Consider the following 23,117-nt stretch of genomic DNA (forward strand, 5'->3'; position numbering starts at 1 on the left):
CGAGGTCTTCGGCTAATGAAAGCAGAGACACTCTACAACACTTGAAAAAGATTTCGCCAAGGATGCAAGTTGCAAGCGCTCGCAATGCGTCACGTGAGCATGCGGGTGGGGCGGAAGTGAGGACCGTAGTGTTCCTGTTCCATCGGTCCCACCTTAGTTTGGACAGCTATGCGGATGAGTGTAGGTAGGATGAAACTCTGCTGGTGTAACTTGTTTTGGCTTTTAGCGCTACAACCTCTGGTTGTCCATTATCACTCGTGGCTTGCAATGCTTCTCTACGGAAGCGAGCTTTGCACGGCCTTTCTTGCATCTTTAACCCAGTTTGTGTTTCTTATGTATTAGCGTACCTTCTGGTCACAGAGCTAACTGTTGACTTCTCTAAAGTCTCTAAAGAACATGTAATACTTGAAAAGCGTGAAAGGTGGCTTTTCAGACACGCCGAGTTGTTTTGTGGTATCTGGAGATTCCTCAAAGATTCATGTAGTGATCACGACTAAAAAGAATTCGTCAACGAAAGGATTACAAATATTTGAAGTCGTTTCCTAATTTAGGCTTTTGCTTCCGAATGAAAATAAAAATGGCAGCCCATCTGCTGCAAGAATAACATGGGAAATGGCATTTCAAAAACGTATTTTGCATTAATACGTCGTTTTCACTTGGATTGTTTGGAAACGTCTTTCGGAATTCTCCAAACAGCCCCGAGACAAAAGAAAGTGCATCTGAATAACATTCAGTAGTTTTCGAAAGTACCCGCTAAGTTTACTTTTAGGATAAACGGTGGTTAGATCGGTTACCGCTGAGCTGCTATTGGTAAACAAAACAGGGCCACAAACTGATACCAAATATTCGTATTTTTTCTTTACTGCTGCTTTCGAACTAATATGTATACTAAAGTTGTTAAAATTCTGTCCTAAGCGAAACACGCAAATAGGCGACGTGAAATATGTATACTGCGTGGTGTGTCACGTAACATGACAAAAATTACTGGCCAGACCCCTTGGGGTCAAAGTTCATTGACATGCAAATATGTGATAATTGTGTTTTTGCTGCACTCTCCATGCCTTCTCTGTTGAATGTTTAATGTTCATAGAAGGGTATTTGCACTGCTTTTAGTTCGTATTAAGATCAGATGTCTCAAACTTCATCCAGTGTAACCTCGAAAAGGAGCGCTAAAAACAACAGTACAATTTAATTTTCAGTTGAGCTTTATTTATGTAGTGAGTTTACAACAAGCTCAAAGGCCCTTTGGTAAGGTCACTACATGCATAAGGAACCTTTCAACCTACATGCATAAGGAACCTGTTGTTGAAAAAAGTCTAACCAGATAACAGTACTACATGTGATTATTTTGATGAACAAATTTTACGCTCAAATTAATTAAACCTTACTTTGCACGAATGTTTTCAGTTATTTTTATTACAAACCTGGTGATTGTCTTTTAGGGGAAGACTAAAACTTATTTGAGATACACCAAATGTTTTTTGTTTTAACCCTGAGGATCAAAGGAAATCTGGTGCCATAAAGGATGTCTTGAATATAGCTATTGTTCAATGACTGATAATAACCTTAAATTCAACACCAGCTCAAGGTCAAGGATGAACCCGCGTAAAACCTCTCCTAAGACCTGTTAAAGAGCTTAGCAACGTTTTTCTGGAACAAGCATTTGTGGCCTTAATTTTTTTTCTTGAATCTTTAGGCAGTTCTAATGCACCCACAGTCTGACGTGCTCCAACACTCAGCCACCTCAGCACAGCAATGGATCACAGCGGAGCCGATGAGGGTCCTTCTCCCAGCAGACGACCTTCAAGTCCTGCTTCTAGAACACCTGTGGGTGTCAAAGGACAAGTGTCACTGAGCAGTCAAAGGCCCAAAGTATTGATAACTCCCTTTCACAGCTCACCCATAGCCAATGCAGCTTTTCACAGCAAACGGACAGCAGCTGGAAACCCTCTGGGATCTCCGGTCAGCCTTTTTCTGGGCACTGCTGGATGTGTGACCACTCCACTGTTCAGAGAAAGACCTGCTGCTGCTGCAATGGCTGCCACCGCCACCACTGCTGCTGGGAACTCAGAAAGACAGGCTCACAGTTCAGGCTCATCACAGGTGACAGCAGGAAAAAAAGTGCAAGCAAGTCCGTCTACTGACAAGGTAAACAGATTTTCTTTGAAATGTTATCAGGCAGTATTTAGAATATGCTGTGTGTTTATATAATGCACATATGAACTTGATAACATCACATTCTCATCATCTGCAAAGGGTGCCAGTTTGAAGATGTCAAAGTTGGCTGTGAGAGACTCAGTGAAGTCTGGACCGCTGTTCAACATGGAGCTTCATCACGGCCCCAAAGGCAAAGGAAAGAGGACTGTCTCCACTTCAGTCAAACCTCAGGCTGGTCAGTCCATCCATTCCTTTGGAAATTAAAATTTTAATGAAATCTTTTATTGATTCCAGTTTGCTGCAGACAGATGGCATCATAAGTAACAAGTATGCACCAAAGTGCATGCCACGTTTACTGTTCAAAGGAGTAGGCAAAGAAGAAATCTGTGCATATATATCAAAGGAGCTATGTTTAGAAATGTGTCCAAACAGCAGTTTGCTTCTGAGTACGAAAAGAGGAATTCTCTATATCTGTGTCTGTTCCCTACCTTTACTTCATATGAACTGCTTACACACTTAACAGATTTTTTGCTGGGAACAGGTGGAAAAGCCATATAATTTTAAAGGCTTTTAGATAAGTAGTTATTAAATTTTGACTAAAAATTGTTTTCTGTTCTTGTTTTCCAGTTGCCTGTGTGAGGCATTTAGTAAACAGGTGTAAATTGTAGCTGTGCAGTCACTAATAATGCTCCAAATATTTTTTTTTAAAAAGTAAACCATTAAAGCCTATATACCCGCACTGATAGAATTTCTTTTCCTGACCTGCTAACGTAGGTCACTCTTTACAAAAGACATCAAATTTTTTGAGCTCTTACTTTTAATTTATAATATGTTATTATGTTAAAAATGTTTTGAATTTGCATGATTTTACACTATTAATCAAAACCGTTCTCACGGTGAGATTTGAGTTTCATCCACTATATTTTTGAGTTTCACATCAGCAACGTGTATACAAATATTTTCTCCAAAGTTTTTTGTAGTTCTATCTTCAATGGACTGAATTGAATTAATTTGAAACTGAAGTTTTTAAAAATATAATTATTGCCAAAAGGCATGCAGACTGCTACTACAAACATTTGTAAAAGAATGAGTTGCTCTCAGGAGCTCGGTAAATTCTAGTATGGCACCATGAAAAAGTGCTACCTGTGCTAGTCCAGTCATGAAATTTCCTCTCTTCTAAATATTTCACAGTCAACTGTTAGTGGTATTATATCAAAGTGGAATCAAGCGGTAGACCACAGAAAATCACAGAGCAGGGTCAGCAGATGCGGAGAAGTTGCAAACTTTCTGCATAGCCAATCGCTACAGACACAAGTTAAAGCGTAGACTGCACCCGAGGCCTTCTCACTCAACGTGAGTTTCCGAACTCACAAATGTACTTCTGGAAGAACGGTCAAAAATTCTCATAAACACTCTGCTAAACCTTGTGAAGAGCTGAAGCTGTTATACCTGCAAAGGGTAGGCCACCATCATATTTAAGAATGAGATGTCGCTAAAGTTCATGTGCGTGTGAAGGCAGACAAGTGAATACAATTGGCAGTATATAATTTCGCAGTTTTGGCATTCACAGAATAAATGGTAAAATGATTTTGGTCTTTTTGTCCCTTTCCTAGGTCTAAAGAGGAAGAAGCGGAAGATGGGAATGTACAACCTGGTCCCTAAAAAGAAGGCCAAGGCAGTTAAACAACCAGAGAAGGCAGGTCCATTAATTTATTTGCTCACTGACACAAACGTTGACTGGGGGTTGGGTTGAAAAGAGGCACTCTACTAAGATATTACGCAGTTGTTAATAACAAGTGCAGATCCTTGAAACTCATGGCCTTGTATGTTTTCCTAAATGGGTTTAATTCATTATTTGTCAGACTGATTCTGAGTGGGACATTGGCATTTTTCATTTGTCACTGTCACAATGTGGTTTTCTTGTTCAACTGTTTCAGAACTTTTGCTATAAAAGGATGTCTACACAGAATGCTGTTTGCTTGTTGCAAAAAATTGCTTTGTAGTTACTGGTCACTCGTTCACTTTAATTTGTTATCATACATGTCAATCATAATGTCAATACTTTGCTCTCACTGGTAGTCACTTGACCTAGAAGTTGAGAAGTTTAACTTGAGACCTGCCCACTGGACTTTGAGGTTGGCAAGTGTTGTTTTCATAGACTTGTTCCTGCAGACTACTTCCAGTGTAGACCAGCCTTTTTTTCAAATGACTAGACATAAAATGTCAGAAAATGTTATTCCTGTCTTTATTTATTTTTTATTATTTTTCTGTGTTTTAGAAAGAGGAGCCTAAAGTCAGAATGAAGAAGAACCAAACTGCAGCTGTTGAGAAACCAGTGATTCCACCTGTAACTGTACAGGCTGGAGCAACGACAGCTGTCAGGAGTGAATCGCACGTGGAGGAGATGGAGTCAGGACAAGGCAGCCATGTAGAATACACAGAGCTGGCTTTGGACTGCCTGGACCTGAAAGCTCAGCAGGAGCTTCTCTCGCCATCCATATCACCAGGTAAGATGATCTTACTGAATGATAACTGGATTACCTCTAACCTAAAGTCATCACGTCTTCTCTTTTCTTTCTACAATGCTCAGTTTTAGAGGGCACAGAGGTCACAGGCTTGCTGTGATGTGTATTAGAATAACAGGATTTTGTGTGTAGGTCTGGCACCATATTCTGAAGTGGCAGAAACAGACCTGGCTGAGGAATTACCGCTATGCTGCTGTCGCATGGAGACACCTAACAGCAGAGGAGGCCTCTCTGCGTTGGACCAGACCTGCATGGCCACGGAGAGTGCAGATGGAACGGTAAAGATCTGCTGGAATAACAAAGACATTCATGGTCTCATTGCCCCTGGAGAAAAAAGCTTTACAGTGAACTATATGAAATTAATTTTATTTGTAAACATCTTCAGATAAACAATACATGACTTTTTATTTAGCTAAGAGTTACGGTTAGCCAAGTAGTATATGGAAAAACTAACTACAGCCTTTCTGCTTCGATAGGAATTAAGAGATTAAGTAGTGCTGCTAATCAAATATACTTGATTAGATGACCATTAGTAAGTGTGGGCATCTCTATACAAGCAGAGGTTTTGGTAGGGCCTGGAGCATTCAGCCGTGTTAGCTGAAAAATTAGTAATGGTCTTAAAGAAGCAATTGCTGCTGCCCATCAGTCTGGGACAAGTTTTAAGGCCATTTCCAAATAATATAAACTCGTATTATGCAACAGAGAGAATGTCTTTCCATGAGTGGATGTACCAGCAAATTCACCACAATGGAAGACTACAGTGGTCAGAGAAATCTGTCTGACAGCTAAAACAGAAAGTCCACGAGTTACATGTCAGACTCTGTAGGCCTTAGCATGTTAAATGTTAAAGTTCGTCACAGTAAAAAAAAATTTTAAAAAATGGCTTGATAGGAAAGGTTTCTAAATCCTCTTTTCTCTATAAAAGACATCACAGCTTGGCTTTGCTAAGATGCATCTGAACAAAACGCACAACTTCTGAATCAATGTCTTTTGGAGAGATGAGATCAAAGTGCAGATGTTTGGCCTTAATACACAGTGCCACATTTGGCAAAAACCTAACACCTCATACCAGCTGTCAAGCACGGTGATGGAGAGGTGATGATTTGAGCTTGTTCTGTAGCCACTTTTGTATACCAAAGTATTCCAAAATCAAAAGCGAGACCATCTGCTTGCGAGCTAAAGCTTGGCTGAACTTGTCCTGTCATGCAGCGTGACAATAACCCCGTTTGCATTAATGCTGCACCAGTGCGGTATTCATTTTTTGTGTCTGTCTGTCTCCGCTCAGCTAAATCGCTGTCACAGGCGAGTGATGAAGCAGGAAATGATGCGCCCCTCCAACACTGTCCATCTGCTGGTGTTGTGCGAAGATCACCGAGCCGGTATGGTCAAGCACCAGTGCTGCCCTGGATGTGGACTCTTCTGTAGGACGGTGAGCAGAGAAAGCACACAAAGTCCTGAGATTATCAATGTACTGCAGTACATGCTCAAATATACTGCAGTATATTGGACATTTTGTTTCAGCCCAACGCCACACTGAATCTGAAATAAAGCAGTCAGGATATAATCAGAGAAGACTTTGATCTTTAACCTTTTGGGGTCCAGGGTGTAATTGGCTGTTTTTGACAACTTTTTATTTTACCTTTATATTTCACCTTTAAAAAACATTTTTCATTTTGGCATACTATATTAACACAATTGAATTACAATCAAACAAAAAATGTAAAACAATCTGAATAAGAAAAAGTTTGAATTATTTTACTGTAAAAACCACAAACATGTTTAGCGAATCTTTTTCATAACTTGAAATGCAAATAGAAAGTGTACATGTTAAAAACTTATGCACAAATTTTGCAAACAGTAAAGTTGTATGCAACCATTTACACAAAAATGAGGCCAATGCCTCAGGCATTTCTTGTACTACAACTTAAAAATTTTTAAAGGACAATCAGGTGTCAGAGATTAAGACTCTAACATGACAGCATGTGGAACAAGTGATGCGCTCGGAATACTTTCCACATGCACTGTTTATTTACTTTACACATTTAAAGGGGATGTCGCATTCCTCCAAGAGACTCATTTACAGATTTCTGACCTCTCTTCCAGGAAGGTTCCTGTCTTGAAATCAATACAAATCAACACAAAATATTAGTAATCGCTTTGAGTGTATATGTGGCTTGACAACTAAAAACATCACCTGAAATGTTTCAATCTGAAACATGTTGAATGTTTCACTGCTGTACTTCTTAACTTTCATCCCACAGGGCACCTTCATGGAGTGCAGGCCCTATGGCAGCATCTCCCACCGCTTTCACCGTGACTGCGCCTCCATCCTGAAGGACCGAAAGTTTTGCCCCCACTGTGGAGAGGATGCCTGTGGGGCGAAGGAGGTCACAGTCCCCAAGGCTGATTTGTCACCCTCTGTCCCTAGATTAAATCCTGGGTCATCGCTTCCAGCTGTATCTGTGGTGGCTACGCCGCCTTCAGTCCCAAACATGTTACGAATACAGGGGCTCAGAGCTAAAAAGAGCAGTGAGCCGCAGAGAGGCAGAGATGAGAGCCCAAGCAGGTAACATAGTGCTGCTTGTGCCCATGTCATCGCTTTTCCTCACAGATGAAAAGTAAAGACATGACTTTCTGTATTTAAAGGAACTATTAAAAGATAAATCAAGCTTACTACTTGTTTCTTTTTCCTCTGCAGGTTAAAGAATGAGGCTGTGAACACTGCAGAAAGACTTCCTAAAGAGTCACTGGAGAGCATTCTGTTGGCACTAGATGATGAGAAGTAAGGTTAACCTTGAAATGTAAGAGTGACATCAGCGTGGGTCTCAAAGTTTACAGTTTGAGATAAATGAATAACCTTTATTTTTTTCAGCCTCAAACCAAAGAAGGTCAAGTACCCCACAAGGCAGCTGTACATTTCTGCAAAGCAGGGAGACCTCCAGAAGGTCATCCAGCTACTAGGTAGCTCACATATGTTCTCAGAAGAAAATTGGCTTAAGCAAAATCAACTCAGGATCTATTTGTTGGCGGCTGTTTAAGACCAAAATTTGTGTGTTACAGTTGATGGGAAGGACCCCAACTTCTTGATGGAGGGCCAAAACAGATGCACCCCCCTTCATGCAGCAGCTGCTGAGGGTCACCAGGAGATCTGTGACGTGCTGGTCCAGGTGAGACGATACTAGCTTCACTGCAGACTGCTCCATAAGACGTATTGGAGACATCCTTTTTGGACACCCAAGTTGTAAATGCGATTACTCAAGAACAAGGTGATACCATAGGCGCATCTACTAGAAATCTTTGAGTTTCAATCTAAGTAACCTTGAACTCAAGTTTTCTTGCAACTATAACTCAAGAAGCAAGTCACCTAGGATTTTCACATTTATACTGTATGTGGATCTATTAGACTGAGGAGCAGCACTGGCGGCCACCAGTACTTTTCTATTCTGTGGGAGGAAAGCTGGAATTGTGTCAAATAAATCCTGGGAAGACATTTTTAATATCAGTGATCCCTAATCTTGAAAAATGACATTGTATAGAGTTTTGAAAAGAAAATAATTAGTAAGTATAGATAAATAAATCCTTATCAGATAGTTTAAAAAATGAATGGTCAATTAATCATTGCAAAAAGTAGAAACAAATTTTAAAAAACTAATCCTATAAATTAATTCAGCTTGCACCATGAACTAATATGTCGGAGTGCATTTGTTTATCTGTCCAGTATTATTAAAATTCCACTTCCATCCTTTCTCAGAGTGGTACTGAAAAAACTGGTTCATGCATTTGTTACTTCAAGGCTGGACCAACTCCCAGTTTGGATTCGGAAGTGAGACACCCTCTCCACTTTTAGTTGAGGTGACCTTGAACCATCCATTAGTTTGGCTTTCACTGTTGGGAGATTTCCGATAATGCACTAGCACTTCTACATCGCTCCACTTTTTCCCCCCCATATGATCATATCAAAGCATTGTCATTTGTCTTCATCTGCTCTGTTTGTTGTTCATGGTTTCTCTGTATGAGTTAACATGCCCATCTGGGCTCACAGGTGGAAGGCGTAGTCATACCGGATACTGACTTTAAAGCTTATTATAATTGTACAAACTCCATTTTTTCAGTATGTACTGTATTTCTATGTATGTTTGTGCATATTGCTTCACCTATGTCCCATTTTCCTATCAAAATATAAAGTAATTGAGCAATAAGGTATCATCCTAAATTTTGTACAGTACAGTATGTGCCAGTCAAGGATTCCCAGTTTAGTCTCTGGTGTAAATTATTCTTTAAAAATTATATTTAAAAAAATAACAACAACACAATAACAATCGTTTTAGAGTTTATCAAAAAAAGGTTCTGACAAATTTCCTGTTAACTTCCGTTACTGAAACAGATCTTGGTTTGGCAAGGCACTGGCTGAAGTCAGTGTGTAAACTTGTCACGTTGTGTTTGTGTGCACACACAGGCTGGAGCTAACCTGGACATGTTTGATGAGGACCAGAGAACACCACTGATGGCAGCCTGTGAAAACAATCACCTGGACACAGTGAAGTATCTTCTTCGAGCCGGAGCGTCCATCAGCCACAAGGTGGGTGGGTCGGTCCCCATCTTGGGCACCATCAACGTCTCCTGTCAGCCTGGTGTATGCTTTAGTCAGATTCAGTGTCATCCATCACTCAGTCTGATTCCACTCTCTGTCATCTACTGCCACTCCTCAGGACCTTCAGAACCTGAGGTTCTGTTTTTAAAATCTCATTCATTTTTTTCACCTGCTTATTAACAACTCTGTTGAAAGGGAAGGGGGGGGGGGCAGGCGATCACAAGAATCTTAGATTATTGTACAGTTGAAGAGATTCAGGGACCTGAAAATAACCAAAACAGTAAAGCAAAAAATAAAAGAAAATTTCACTACATGGGCAACCTGGTAGCTGTTCAGTTTCTAGCTCTACACAATTCACAAGATCAGTTTATGGATGGGGAAGTTTGAACATGAGTTCTGCCTTGCATGGGAAACTGGTCACAACTGGCATTGAGAGGTTCAGGCAGCAGCTAACCCAGGTACAGTTTTGCAGAAAATCTGCCTACAACTTTGTCTTTGTGTAGGTTCTCGGTCATCCAGATCATTATAGTCTAAGGAGCTGGGAAGAAAGCAACTGAACCTCTTTAAATTTTGTAAAGATGTTTTACCTCATCAAAGAAGCTTCTTCAGTTTTAAAACCAAAAGGTAGACAGTCCCAGGTATTTAAACCCTAGTGTGGGTTGTCCCTTAAGAGGGTCATTGAGTCAAAACTCCAAAACACAAGCTAAGCAACACAGTGTATTCCGTGCAGTGCCAGCCATCCATGGCACAACATAGAAGAGCCAGTTTGACAGAAAAAAGACTTGTCTGTACATTAGCACCTTAAAGGATAATGGTCACTCTTTTGAGGATGCCAATGTTCATATTTTGGAAAGAGAAGACAGATGGTTTGAAAGAGGAGTAATAAAAGCCATTTATGTCCACTGTGAACGACTATCATTGAACAGAGGGGGTGGCTTACGACACCAACTGCCTGCCCCTTACAGTGCAACCCTGAGATCCCTTTCCAGGCGCCTCAGTCCCGACAAACATCTCAACAGGTCACATGTGTCAATCATATACATTAGAGACCAGAACTAGAGTGTCTTGAGTCAACCTTCGTCATTACTGAGTAATGAATAATAATCCACTGGTTTTCCTGGTGTGATGATATGACGGCAGCATTACTACACTAGAATGAAGTGTATTGTTTTCATCTACATAAATAGTTTGATTTGTTATGGGTTAGTGAATGTAGGATATGCAAAGGGTTCTGAGTATTTTCAGAATCTGCTCTGTTGTGATTTGTTCTTTTATTTATGCAGAGAATTGATTATGTAATTGTGGCCGAGGAAAGAATTAGCATTGAAGCAACAAATAGGCGAGAGACCCCCGTTAAGCAAGTTTCTGAAACTACTATATGAAATATAAATATGCTCACCAGCTGTAAGGCATAAAGAGTGGAGCAGGAGCAGGTAGAGAACATTTCAGAGCTGCTTGGTGCACTTTGCTTCATCGTTTTTTGTCTATTGTCCTTTTTCACTCACAAGGTCCAGAAGTCAATAAAGTTCCCTTTCTTCTGGGCTTTGACAGTGTTGGCAGCAATGCAGTGTTGTTCAGTGTGAATCATGTTGTCATCCCAGGATATCATGGGCTTCACTTGTCTGCATCTGGCAGCTAAACTGGGGCATTACAATATAATCCATCATCTGCTCTCCAAGGCATCCAAATACATCAACTGTCAGGTAAAATACGGTGTGATTCACTAACAAACCCCTAATAGTCATGTGTTACGGGGAATCTTGGTGTGACATTTTCAGCGTATGTGTGCACAGGATGATGGAGGGTGGACTCCCATCACCTGGGCCATCGAGTACAAGCACAAGGAGCTGGTCCACCTGCTGCTGGCCAAAGGAGCCGATGTTAATATCCGAGATAAGGTTGGTGTGCTCGGCATACTGTTTTACTCTTGTTCCACACACACAGGAGAACACTCTCCGACTAGTCTAATTGTATTCTGTTAGGCTACATTCACACTGCAGGTCTTAATGCTCAATTCCGATTTTTTGATCAAATCCGATTTTTTTTGTCTGCTTGTTCACACTACAAATAAAATGCGACAGCAAACGCGCTCTAGTGTGAACGCTCAAAGCGGCCCGCATGCGCAAAAGAAGATGTCACACACAACGCGCTTTGTTTAGACCCAGAGCAAACAATATTGTTTGACTGATGGCCCTTAATATAAAGACTTCAGACTTTACGTTTCCCAATTTTTGCTTTAAGTTATTTTGTTATTTACATAATAATGTAGATAACCTAATAATTATCCTTATTGCTGTTTTAGAGAGGCGGTGCTTCAAAGGATAGCTGCAGAATTCTGTCAGAATCTGCAGATTATACAGTACAAATAAAATGTTCACGTTTCTCCAACGTTGTCTTCCCAACAGTTTCACTGACATCTACACTGGATGGCCAGGAAGCGTTTGCGATGTCCTCTTGGGCGCTTCTCCGGCGCTGATAATTGGCGTCTGTCTTGTGTCAGTGACGTAAAAGACGGATTTAATGCGACATGACCGTTCAAACAGCAGTCGCTTTCTAAAACATCGGATATGTATCGGATTCAGTACCACATACGAAAGTGACCCAGATCGGATTTGAAAATATCGGATTTGTGCCGTTCACACTGTCATACCATGATCGGATATGGGTCGCATAGGGTCAAAAAAATTGGATTTGATGCGCTTTCGCCTGCAGTGTGAACGTAGCCTTAGATTTCTTTACAAAAAATTTAAACCTGTCATCTGAGTGAAGTTTAAGTAGTCACAAGACATCGTGGAAATACTGGCCTTTCTTTGGGGCTTTTCCCTCCTATTGGAACTGTTTTTCTTTTTAGTATGCTATTGTGCTGAATGCTTACATATTGAAAAAGGGGGAAAAGCATCTGGTACAAAAAGTCCTGACCTATTTAGAAATAAAAAATCTAGGCAGTCCACAGTTAAGTTAGGACTTGGACATTTTTTGAAAACTAAGAAATTTTTTGAGATATTGTCTTGACCTCTACAAATTCTGCCTTTTAAAAAAAAAAGCATTAACCGAGACTGTGCAAGAAGCTTGTTGATTCGTAATGAAAGTGTCTGGTCACCATAAAAAGTGGAAATTAAATGTTTATTTCTTTCTTCATAATTTTGTTTTTGGGATCTTCCGGAGTAGCTTTTCGAGATTCGTTGTCTTAAAGTGGGTCTGGTTTTAGCTCCTCTTCCTTCAAGCCAACGTTTTTCTGTTTTGCCTCATACAAACACGGTTTGAAGCAGCTTGGTGGGCTTAGCTAGTTGTGTCTTTCAAATAAAATAAAAAAATTAAGGATATCAGCTATGTCTAACAGATTTTTGTCAGTCGTGGGCCTTACTTGGAGACCTATTATTATTATTATTATTATTTGAACAAACTGTTTATGTTAAGACACACTGACATGCCTACATGCCTTGATGGAAATCTGTATCCAAAAAAAGTGTTTTCCTCCTGAGGTCACAGTTCAGGGATTCACATACTCAAAATAGTAGCTTTTTCACTTGCATGTCTTTCTTTCTGCTACCCCTGGGGGATTAGTCAGTGCACAGAGTCAAATTCATTGGCAACTTTAACTTAGTGCTAGTGTGACTTTTTGGAGCTCAGTAAAGTCTTTGCGAGTGCTTGTTGAGATGTTTTAGAGCACTGTTGCCGAGGGTAGAGGTATGTCATGTCTGAGGCTTACATCTTACACCTGTCACTGTCATTTTAGGAAGAGAATGTCTGCCTACACTGGGCCGCTCTGTCAGGCTGCGATGACATTGCACAGGCTCTGCTAGAGGCTCGATGCGACCTGAATGCTGTGAACGTTCATGGTGATACACCGCTTCATGTCGCCGCCAGAGAGAACCACCTGGAGTGCGTAATGTGAGTGTGAAGTCTGAGTCTCAGAGGTCACTCAGTTTCTTCACATCAGATGATGATGCTGATTTTGAGGAAACGGTAAATTTTTGTTTGTCTGTAATGAGAGAAAAGAGGAAACAAAGGGTTAAATTATAGCTTAAGATTAATACATTTATTTTAGCAAATCAAAATTTTTCAGCCAAAACAATGAGGCGGCATGCATAAAAAGCTTTCAGCTATTTAGTCACTGAATTTCTTGCATTTGTTTGCTTCTTGGTTTCAACCACAAACAGATTATTTAAACATTTTGTTTCTTATACAAAGTATTCAAATGCAGCTGCAGCTGTAGAAAGCCTTATCTATAAAATACAGTCTGCTTCTCCTGAAAATGTGGTAATACGCAAGAGCTCTAGAACAAATAATATGTGGGTTTCCATTCTGGGAAATCAGTGCTTAACTGATAATACAGAACCAAATGAAGCCCCTAATTTCTGAGGCAAACTGATATTAATCAGAAGGTTTGATTCCCGGCTCTTCTAGTGTCTGCAAGTGTCCTTGCTCAAGGTACAGAGTTGCATATGTCCATTGAGTGTGTTAGAAAGTGCTTAGTAGGGATGGGTATTGATAAGATTTTCACGATTCCGATTCCATTTTCGATTCTGTTTAATGATTCGATTCTTTATCGATTCTCTTATCGATTCTTTTTAAAAAAGGAGAACACTAAGGTCGATTAGCTTAGAACTTTGTTTTATATCTTCTCTTTGAACAAGATAGAAATTTAGGAGTAACATGGCCTTACAAAGCCAACAGTGAGATCTTAAGAGATCCACAGCCTACGGCTCTTCAATGGGGTGTCACAGGGTCCCCAGGAAAAAAAACTGTAAATGTAAAATAATAAAATAAATATTCTTCTGTAGCAATAACAAAGTATAACATAAATTGTTCTGTAGCAATTACACAAGAATATCCAGTAATGTCCCTGCCTACAATTAAACACAGTCACTTACCGAAAATCGGGGGCATCTGCTGTGGCACATGGGTGCAAGCCTTTGACCACAAACTTAGTCACTGCTCGGTGACATTCGTCTATCCTGGCCTGAAAGGAGACGCTAACGGTAGACTGCAGCGAGAACTGCCAGCATCTGAGCCAGCCAGACTCTGTCTGTGTCTCTCATCATGGTCACCTAAATGCAGCGCACAGTAATGGCAGGTTTTGTAATAAGGCAGATTGCGCTAACATAATATGTACTGTTAGTTGATTATTTACCTGCCGTATTAACGGGAGAGGACGTGCAAACGTTACCGCTGCTGCTGGGTTGAGATTCACGAGTCCAGAGCGGAATTAAAAATATGACATTCATTTAAGGTTATCGCGTGTTTTGTGAGCAAATGCTTTTGCATATTTGTAGTGTTTCCTCCTTTAAATGAAATATCTAATTTGCAAGTATTGCAAGTTGCCCTGTTGTCATCCGTTCTTGTAAAGTATAATCAAACTTTTGAGCGTTTGAGCCGCTTAGGCGCCATGTTTCCTGCCTGGTAAATGATGCTCCGCAACGTCATTCGGGGCGACTGGACTCGATAAGGGAATCGTTTGCAAAAATGGCAAACAATTCCAAGGAATTGAAACAGTGGGAACCGGTTCTCAACAAGAACCAGGTTTCGATACCCATCCCTAGTGCTTAGGCATAGATAAAAATGCTACATAGCTGTGTTTGTGATTAGGTAAATGAGATTTAGAAATGGTTTTGACTGCTCAAATTGAGCAGTGACAGTGAGGACCAGTCTATCTCACTGTTTGTCACCTTCACTCTGTTTTTTTAGATGACCATAAGTCTTAACTTAAACATTCTCCATATGCAGGTTGTTTCTGTCTCGTGGAGCTGATGTCAGTCAAAGGAACAGGGATGGAGAAACAGCTCTGGACTGCTGTGCTTGCGGTTCCAAAGTGTGGACAGCCCTTAATACCAACAAGAAGCTGACTGATGCCAGGAGAGGAAGGGAATGCCGTGGAGAGAGAGTGCTCAGCAGGTAGTGCTGCACTTTGTCCTATTCCTTTGTTGGCTGAAGAATTTCTGCTTTCACAAAATCTGCCATTCCTCAAAAAGGAAAACTAAAAACTTGTAGATTTTTTTTGTTTGTTTGTTTTGTTGTGGTTTTTGTTTTCCTTTTCTGTCTGTTAGGGACATTTCTCGGGGGTATGAGGCAGTGCCTATCACCTGTGTTAATGCAGTGGACAGTGAGCCATTGCCTGAAAACTTTAAATATATACCAGACAGCTGCGTTACCTCCCCGCTGAACATAGACAAAGATATCACTCACTTACAGGTAAGACTTGCAGGTATAATAGGTGTAAATTATACATTTATTGCAGCAGTCCAGAGAAGGCACAAGTGCTCTGAAGTAGTTTGCAGTCATTATGCAGAAAATGACTAGCATTGTAAGAGAATAGTTACTATCATGGCCAGCTTCTAACGGTTCGGTGATTGTGTCACTCAGCACTGCACCTGCACAGACGACTGCTCATCTAGCACCTGCATATGTGGCCAGCTCAGCTTGCGTTGTTGGTATGACAGTGTAAGTAGAACCTGTGCACCTGCTGAAATGATTACACATGACACCCAAATTTCCTCATTTTAAATAAGAATGTGTTCTTAATGACTTGTTTAATAAAGCATACATTTGCCTCCTTTACTGTTGGGGTCTAAACTGGTTTTACATTACAGTACAGCCTGGCCCACTTAGATTTTCTTTATCTCTTCAACAAAGAACCTAGATGTTGTGAACATAATGTTTCTTCACATTCTGTTGACAGTTCGGGTAACTTTGTAACTTTCTAAAACAGAAATTTGAAGAATTGGGTTTTTTTGTTGTTGTTGTTGTTGTTGTTTTTTTAAGGCACATCAGTTTCTACTTGGCACTAAAATTACCAACAGATGCTCTGAAGAAAATCTGTTTTTATTCCTAATAACTATTTGTCTCATGGTGTATGTGGTTGCAGGAGGGTCGACTACCACTAGACTTCTGCCAACGGGAGCCCCCGGTGCTGTTTGAATGTAACCATGCGTGTTCCTGCTGGAGGACCTGCAGGAACCGTGTGGTCCAGAATGGACTAAGGTAAAGTGCTGCTGTTTGGTATTCTACTTTTAAACCTGTGAAGAAAGTGAGCCTCATAACAAAGATCAGCTGAAAGCAGCCACTTTGATCACATGGATGAGTTTTTGCAAGGAAGATGCTCAATGATAAATTCTGTCAATGGGTCCTGAATAGCGTTGGGAATCGAGAACCAGTACTTGTAGAAAACCAGTTCCCAGTAGGCCAATTACTTTGAATTGTTAGTCTGCCTGCCTATTGATCGTATATCAGTTCTTGCACACTTGCTACAATCAGCTGATTTTAGTTTGCGTGTCAGAGGAGCATGGATATGAACACTTATCTTTATTGCACAAGAGGACGAAATAAATGGTAAAGTGGAAAACGGCATGCAGGACAGAAATTATCGCTTTAGGCTGCTCACACAACTTTGGTTCTTTGCAAGCATCTGCCAAGAGAGCATGCTAACACTAAGCTAGCCAAGAACCTAGAGTGAAAGCTGAGTTAATGCCAACCCCAGCCAGGGACCCAGACCCTGAACTTCAACATGTAACAAGGAGAAGAGCAGTCATGCTGCAGCATCCCTTTCTACCTGTTCATGTTTCAAAAGCAGAATCACTGGGGTGATCACTTTTTTGTGCTGGTTTTCATCTTTGCTTGCTGTCCCAGCTAGGACGAGGGGGCGGGGTACACCCTGGGCAGGTCGCCAGCTTGATGCAGACAGACAGACAGACAGACAGACATTCACACTCGCATTCACACCTATGAGCAATTAAGAATCTTAAAAGCCTGACACATTGCCCTGTTTTGATCTCAAATTCAGCTGACTAAAGTAGAGCATCAGTTTATCCCTACCATTTATTTTTAGGGGGTGGAGAAGTGCTTCAGGGTGCTGTGGTTTGCACTGTCACCTTACAGCAAGGAGGCTCTGAGCTTAAGCCTGCTTGTAACGTTACTTTGTGGAGCTTACAGGTTCCATCTTTATTTAGCAGTTGGACTTTCCCTTTAAAGATTTAATGGTGCTCCTATTGTTACAGAGAACATACTGTGAATAGCTGTTTCTGCAGTTACAGTGAAGGATATGCATTTTTGAGAGACAGATATTTCCCTGCATTTTCAGCAACTAGGTAAAATGTGTATTTCAGGCCCAGGCCTCTAAAAATTGTCACTTTTGTCTATAACAGTTTACATACTCTTCAGAAATCTTTGCTCATTAGCTCAAAACTTGCTTTATGTTTGTGTTTCTTTGGAGAGTGCCTGTTGTTACTACCTTGATTGAGGTTTCACGCAAGTACAGGTGATATTAAACTGCATTTAGGTTTTCCTAAGGAAAGCAAAAGCATCACATCAATCATGCCAGCTCAATGTGTATGCTGTGGGAACCATTAGGTGACAGCCTATATGCCCGAGACATTGCTGGCAGGCAGTCTTATCCTAGGCTGGAAGAGGGAGAACTCAGCTTGCGGTGCAAGGAAAAGGACTCACTTTCTAAGATGTTTTCATCTTGAATCAAATCAGTAGATTTCTTCCGTCTTAATTTTCCTCTAAAGCATACTGCCACTTCTGCCATCTACATTGAGGAAATGATTGCCTTGTTGTTTTTTTCAGGGTCCGGCTACAGCTGTTCAGGACACAGAATATGGGCTGGGGAGTGAGAGCCATGCAGGATATCCCTCAAGGAACATTCATTTGCGAGTGAGGATTGTTTCATAAGTGAAGCAGTAAAATGTAATGTTTTAGAGCATAAAAGATTTATAAAATAAGCTGTGCTATGAGCTCACTTCCTTTCTGATCCGCAGGTATGTTGGCGAGATCATCACAGATGGAGAAGCTGACAAAAGAGAGAATGATTCCTTTCTGTTTACCCTCGACAATAAGGTGGTTCAATAAGTTTAAATATGTTTTTAAAGCTGCACTCAACAGTTTGTTTATATACAGTCATGGATAAAAGGAAGTACATTTTTTGCAATTATAAAGTCTAAGTGTAATTGTAGGTCAAGGTACAAGGTCTTGAAAAATCAGGCCCCGTGTTAAAGACTTCATAGTACTGTATCACCCCAACAGAGCTCCTCACTCTCAGACTGTGGGCTTACTTGTGGTTTCTAGAGTATTTAAAAGTAGGATGAAAGATAGTCTTCAGCTTCCAGTATAGATTCAGGAGACAGACACCCTCTGTACTTTTAAGACTAGGGTTAAAGCTTTCCTTTTCGATTTTGGTCTTTCTGACTTAGTTTCTCAGGTCATTTTAGAGAAATTTCGGCCCACTCATTTTCACAACATTGCTTCAGTTCCCAGGCATTTGTTTATGAACAGCTCTTAGCGTCCCGTCACAGCATTTCAATAAGGTTGGAAATTTGACTTTGACAGGACTGTTGGAACACTTTCATTCAGTCCAGCCATTCTGGAAAAGAATTGCTGCTGTGAGCAGCATTTCACATGTGCTCACTGTAGGTTCAACTTTATGAAAAAATGATCGACAAACTCTAGATTAACTGTTTGCTTTTGTAGAAGCTGATCATGTGTGTTTTTTGCTCTTTCAACTTTATCGTAGTGGTGTCACCTTTTTCTAACATCTATCTTATCAAAAGGCAGTCATTAGCAGGATACAAATTTGACTTTTTGTTTTGTTTTGTTTTTTTAACCATGTGTGCAGGTTGGGGATGCCCATTGTATTGATGCAAGACTGTTTGGCAACATTGGTCGCTTCATCAACCACCTATGTGAGCCCAACCTGCTGGCTGTGAGGGTGTTCACCATGCACCAGGACTTACGCTTCCCTCGGATAGCCTTCTTCTCCAGTCGGTCCATCAGAACTGGAGACCAGATAGGGTGAGTGGTGACGAAAAATCAGTGGGCTCAATAATGGCTATTTGCTAAATGGCCGATCAATTAAAAAGTAAAAAGATGGGAGAAATGCACTTGAACCAAGTTTTGAGTGCTGAGGTTGCATAGTTCATCCACCAGAGGGCACTTTGCAACCATCCAAACAGAGTCCGACAGCATTAGAGAGTAATTAAATAAGCGTCTATGTCAATGTGTCAAGTGTCTGCTTTGGGGTCTCCTCAGAGTAGTACACTACCAATCAAAAGTTTGGACTCACCTTGTCATTTATTGGTTTTTCATTATTTTTTACTACTTTCTATATTGTAGATGCATAATGAAGACATCAAATAGATGAAGCAAGATACAGGGAGTGCAGAATTATTAGGCAAATGAGTATTTTGTCCACATCATCCTCTTCATGCATGTTGTCTTACTCCAAGCTGTATAGGCTCGAAAGCCTACTACCAATTAAGCATATTAGGTGATGTGCATCTCTGTAATGAGAAGGGGTGTGGTCTAATGACATCAACACCCTATATCAGGTGTGCATAATTATTAGGCAACTTCCTTTCCTTTGGCAAAATGGGTCAAAAGAAGGACTTGACAGGCTCAGAAAAGTCAAAAATAGTGAGAGATCTTGCAGAGGGATGCAGCAGTCTTAAAATTGCAAAGCTTCTGAAGCGTGATCATCGAACAATCAAGCGTTTCATTCCAAATAGTCAACAGGGTCGCAAGAAGCGTGTGGAAAAACCAAGGCGCAAAATAACTGCCCATGAACTGAGAAAAGTCAAGCGTGCAGCTGCCAAGATGCCACTTGCCACCAGTTTGGCCATATTTCAGAGCTGCAACATCACTGGAGTGCCCAAAAGCACAAGGTGTGCAATACTCAGAGACATGGCCAAGGTAAGAAAGGCTGAAAGATGACCACCACTGAACAAGACACACAAGCTGAAACGTCAAGACTGGGCCAAGAAATATCTCAAGACTGATTTTTCTAAGGTTTTATGGACTGATGAAATGAGAGTGAGTCTTGATGGGCCAGATGGATGGGCCCGTGGCTGGATTGGTAAAGGGCAGAGAGCTCCAGTCCCACTCAGACGCCAGCAAGGTGGAGGTGGAGTACTGGTTTGGGCTGGTATCATCAAAGATGAGCTTGTGGGGCCTTTTCGGGTTGAGGATGGAGTCAAGCTCAACTCCCAGTCCTACTGCCAGTTTCTGGAAGACACCTTCTTCAAGCAGTGGTACAGGAAGAAGTCTGCATCCTTCAAGAAAAACATGATTTTCATGCAGGACAATGCTCCATCACACGCGTCCAAGTACTCCACAGCGTGGCTGGCAAGAAAGGGTATAAAAGAAGAAAAACTAATGACATGGCCTCCTTGTTCACCTGATCCGAACCCCATTGAGAACCTGTGGTCCATCATCAAATGTGAGATTTACAAGGAGGGAAAACAGTACACCTCTCTGAACAGTGTCTGGGAGGCTGTGGTTGCTGCTGCACGCAATGTTGATGGTGAACAGATCAAAACACTGACAGAATCCATGGATGGCAGGCTTTTGAGTGTCCTTGCAAAGAAAGGTGGCTATATTGGTCGCTGATTTGTTTTTGTTTTGTTTTTGAATGTCAGAAATGTATATTTGTGAATGTGGAGATGTTATATTGGTTTCACTGATAAAAATAAATAATTGAAATGGGTATATATTTGTTTTTTGTTAAGTTGCCTAATAATTATGCACAGTAATAGTCACCTGCACACACAGATATCCCCCTAAAATAGCTCAAACTAAAAACAAACTAAAAACTACTTCCAAAAACATTCAGCTTTGATATTAATGAGTTTTTTGGGTTCATTGAGAACATGGTTGTTTTTCAATAATAAAATTATTCCTAATAATTCTGCACTCCCTGTATATTAAATTATGTAGCAAAGAAAGAAATGGATAAATAACTCTAAATGTGTTTTATATTTTAGATTCCTGAAAGTAGCCATGCTTTGCTTTGTTGATGGCGCTGTACACCTTTGGCCTTCTCTCGGTGGGCTTCATGATGTAGTCACCTGAAATGGTTTTTACTTCACAGGTGTGCCTTGTCAGGGTTTAGTTGTTGCCTTCGTAATGAGGTTGGCACCATCAGTTGTGTTACGCAGAAGTCAGGTTAGTACACAGCTGATAGCCCTATTTGACAACTGTTAGAATTCATGTTATGGCAACATCTGTTTGCTTTTATAGAAGCTGATCATGTGTTTTTTGCTCTTTCAACATTTATGTGTCACACACAGACATATGTAAAAAAAAAAATGACAGTCCATCATTACTATAAGAACTGAAGGTCAGTCAGTCCATAAAATTGCTAAAACTTTAAATGTGTCCCCAAGTGCAGTCGCAAAAACCATCAGGCATTACAGCGAAACTGGTTCATATGAGCCCGCCCCAGGAAAAGAAGACCAAGAGTCACCTCTCCTGCTGAGGATAAATTCATCCGAGTCACCAGCCTCAGAAATCACAAGTTAATAGCAGCTCAGATTAGAGCCCAGATAAATGTCACACAGAGTTCCAGTAGCATCCACATCTCTACATCAACTTTTCAGAGGAGACTGTGTGAATCAGGCCTTTATGGTCAAATAGCTGCTAAGAAACCACAGAAAAGCAACAAGCAGAAGAGATTTGTTTGGGCCAAGAAACACATGGTCTGGACATTAGACCAGTGGAAATCTGTGCTTTGGTCTGATGAGTCCAAATTTGAGATTTTTGGTTCCACCCGTCGTGTCTTTGTGCAACATAGAAAAGGTGAACGATGGTCTCTGCATGCATGGTGCCCACCGTGAAGCATGGAGGAGGTGGTGTGATGGTATGGGGGTGCTTTGTGACACTGTTGGGTTATTCAAAATTGAAGCCACACTGAACCAGCATGGCTACCACAGCATCCTGCAGCAACAGGCCATCCCATCCCATCCTATCCCATGCCTTCAGTGAGAATCTACAAAGTAAATAGTTATAAAAATAAAGAAAAACCATTAAATGAGAGGGTGCGTCAAAACTTTTGACTGGTACTGTACATACCCCAAACACCTTGCCTGGAAGGCTGTAAAGTCCCAGATGAGACTTTCACAATGAGTCAGTAACGGCAACACCTTTTAATGAGATGCAGGGGCAGAAATAACCACTGTACCACTGAGACTAATGTGTACACAAAGTTTTAGATGAATTTGTTTGGAAACTAGTGCTGTCAAAATTAACGTGTTAACGCAAATTAATCCGCCATTACGGTCAACGCGATAAAACATTTTAACGCATTTAATGCATCTGGAGTGCAGAATGACTCAAAATCCCTGAAATGTTTCTGTCAAAGCATTTCGGGCAGTTTGTCCAAGTAGAGTTACCTTCACACATGCGCAAATAGGCAGTTGATCTGGTACTGACGGGCAGCTGAACCAGTCAACTCAATATGGAAGATGATAAAATAAAATTGGCCAGTATATCGGAATATCAGATTTTTAAATGACCAAATATCAGTATCTGTTAAAAATCATGAATTTTCCAGGCTGTAGGATGAACAAGTTAACTTGCTCTCTTTTCCTCAACAGGTTCGATTATGGCGATCACTATTGGAGGGTGAAGAGCAAGTACTTCGGCTGTCAGTGTGGATCTAATAAGTGTCGTCACTCAGTTGCTAGTAAATAGAAATTCACTGATTCCTCTTTGTTACTGTGGCCTCTTTAATGTGAGAATCACTGCTTCCTGAACCAGATACCATGTAAAAGTAATGTCATGACTACAAGCAGTTATGTTGTCTGATATTTACCTGAAATGAAAGAGAGACATGTTTTAATCACCAAAGCACAAGATCTAACTTATTATAAAGAAGTTACTTTTCTGTCAGAAAAACTAGTCCTAATGAAGACTGAGAGACTAACAGATGATTTTTACATTCATGGATTCTTACTTTTATATTTCTACGTGTGGAATAATGAAGTTAACTGATTTGTGGTAGTCTGAGTTCTTTTGTGAACTTTTATTTTTTAACCTCGTGTTTGCTTTGTAGTCATTAAACATATTTTATATCA

General features: G+C 40.7%; 1 protein-coding gene across 2 annotated transcripts; it reads left to right on the forward strand.

Annotated features, from left to right (window-relative positions):
* Positions 1–107: 107 nt before the first annotated feature.
* ehmt1a (euchromatic histone-lysine N-methyltransferase 1a) lies at positions 108–23,117 on the forward strand. Of its 2 annotated transcripts, none has more exons than XM_031760182.2 (23): positions 108–184; positions 1,697–2,148; positions 2,257–2,392; positions 3,771–3,853; positions 4,436–4,664; positions 4,815–4,960; positions 5,968–6,111; positions 6,944–7,248; positions 7,381–7,464; positions 7,555–7,643; positions 7,743–7,849; positions 9,139–9,261; positions 10,875–10,976; positions 11,067–11,171; positions 13,010–13,164; positions 15,001–15,168; positions 15,321–15,465; positions 15,637–15,714; positions 16,139–16,254; positions 17,839–17,925; positions 18,030–18,108; positions 18,884–19,059; positions 22,638–23,117. In XM_031760182.2, the coding sequence occupies exons 2-23, from the start codon at positions 1,756–1,758 to the stop codon at positions 22,732–22,734; spliced, it is 3,147 nt and encodes a 1,048-aa protein (XP_031616042.1). In that variant the 5' UTR covers positions 108–184; positions 1,697–1,755; the 3' UTR covers positions 22,735–23,117. The 2 variants fall into 2 exon arrangements, with proteins under 2 accessions (XP_031616042.1, XP_039476859.1); XM_039620925.1 differs by lacking the exon at positions 22,638–23,117 and adding an exon at positions 21,134–21,533.

The sequence above is a fragment of the Oreochromis aureus genome, linkage group 12 (assembly GCF_013358895.1).
Source record: "Oreochromis aureus strain Israel breed Guangdong linkage group 12, ZZ_aureus, whole genome shotgun sequence".
Lineage (NCBI taxonomy): Eukaryota > Metazoa > Chordata > Actinopteri > Cichliformes > Cichlidae > Oreochromis > Oreochromis aureus.

Bases quoted from the DNA above. Each gene is read 5' to 3' on its own strand.
- ehmt1a (XM_031760182.2), top strand. From the start codon at position 1,756: ATGGATCACAGCGGAGCCGATGAGGGTCCTTCTCCCAGCAGACGACCT. The intron at 11,172-13,009 runs GTTGGTGTGCTC...CTGTCATTTTAG, and splicing joins ATGTTAATATCCGAGATAAG to GAAGAGAATGTCTGCCTACA. The intron at 16,255-17,838 runs GTAAAGTGCTGC...TGTTTTTTTCAG, and splicing joins GTGGTCCAGAATGGACTAAG to GGTCCGGCTACAGCTGTTCA.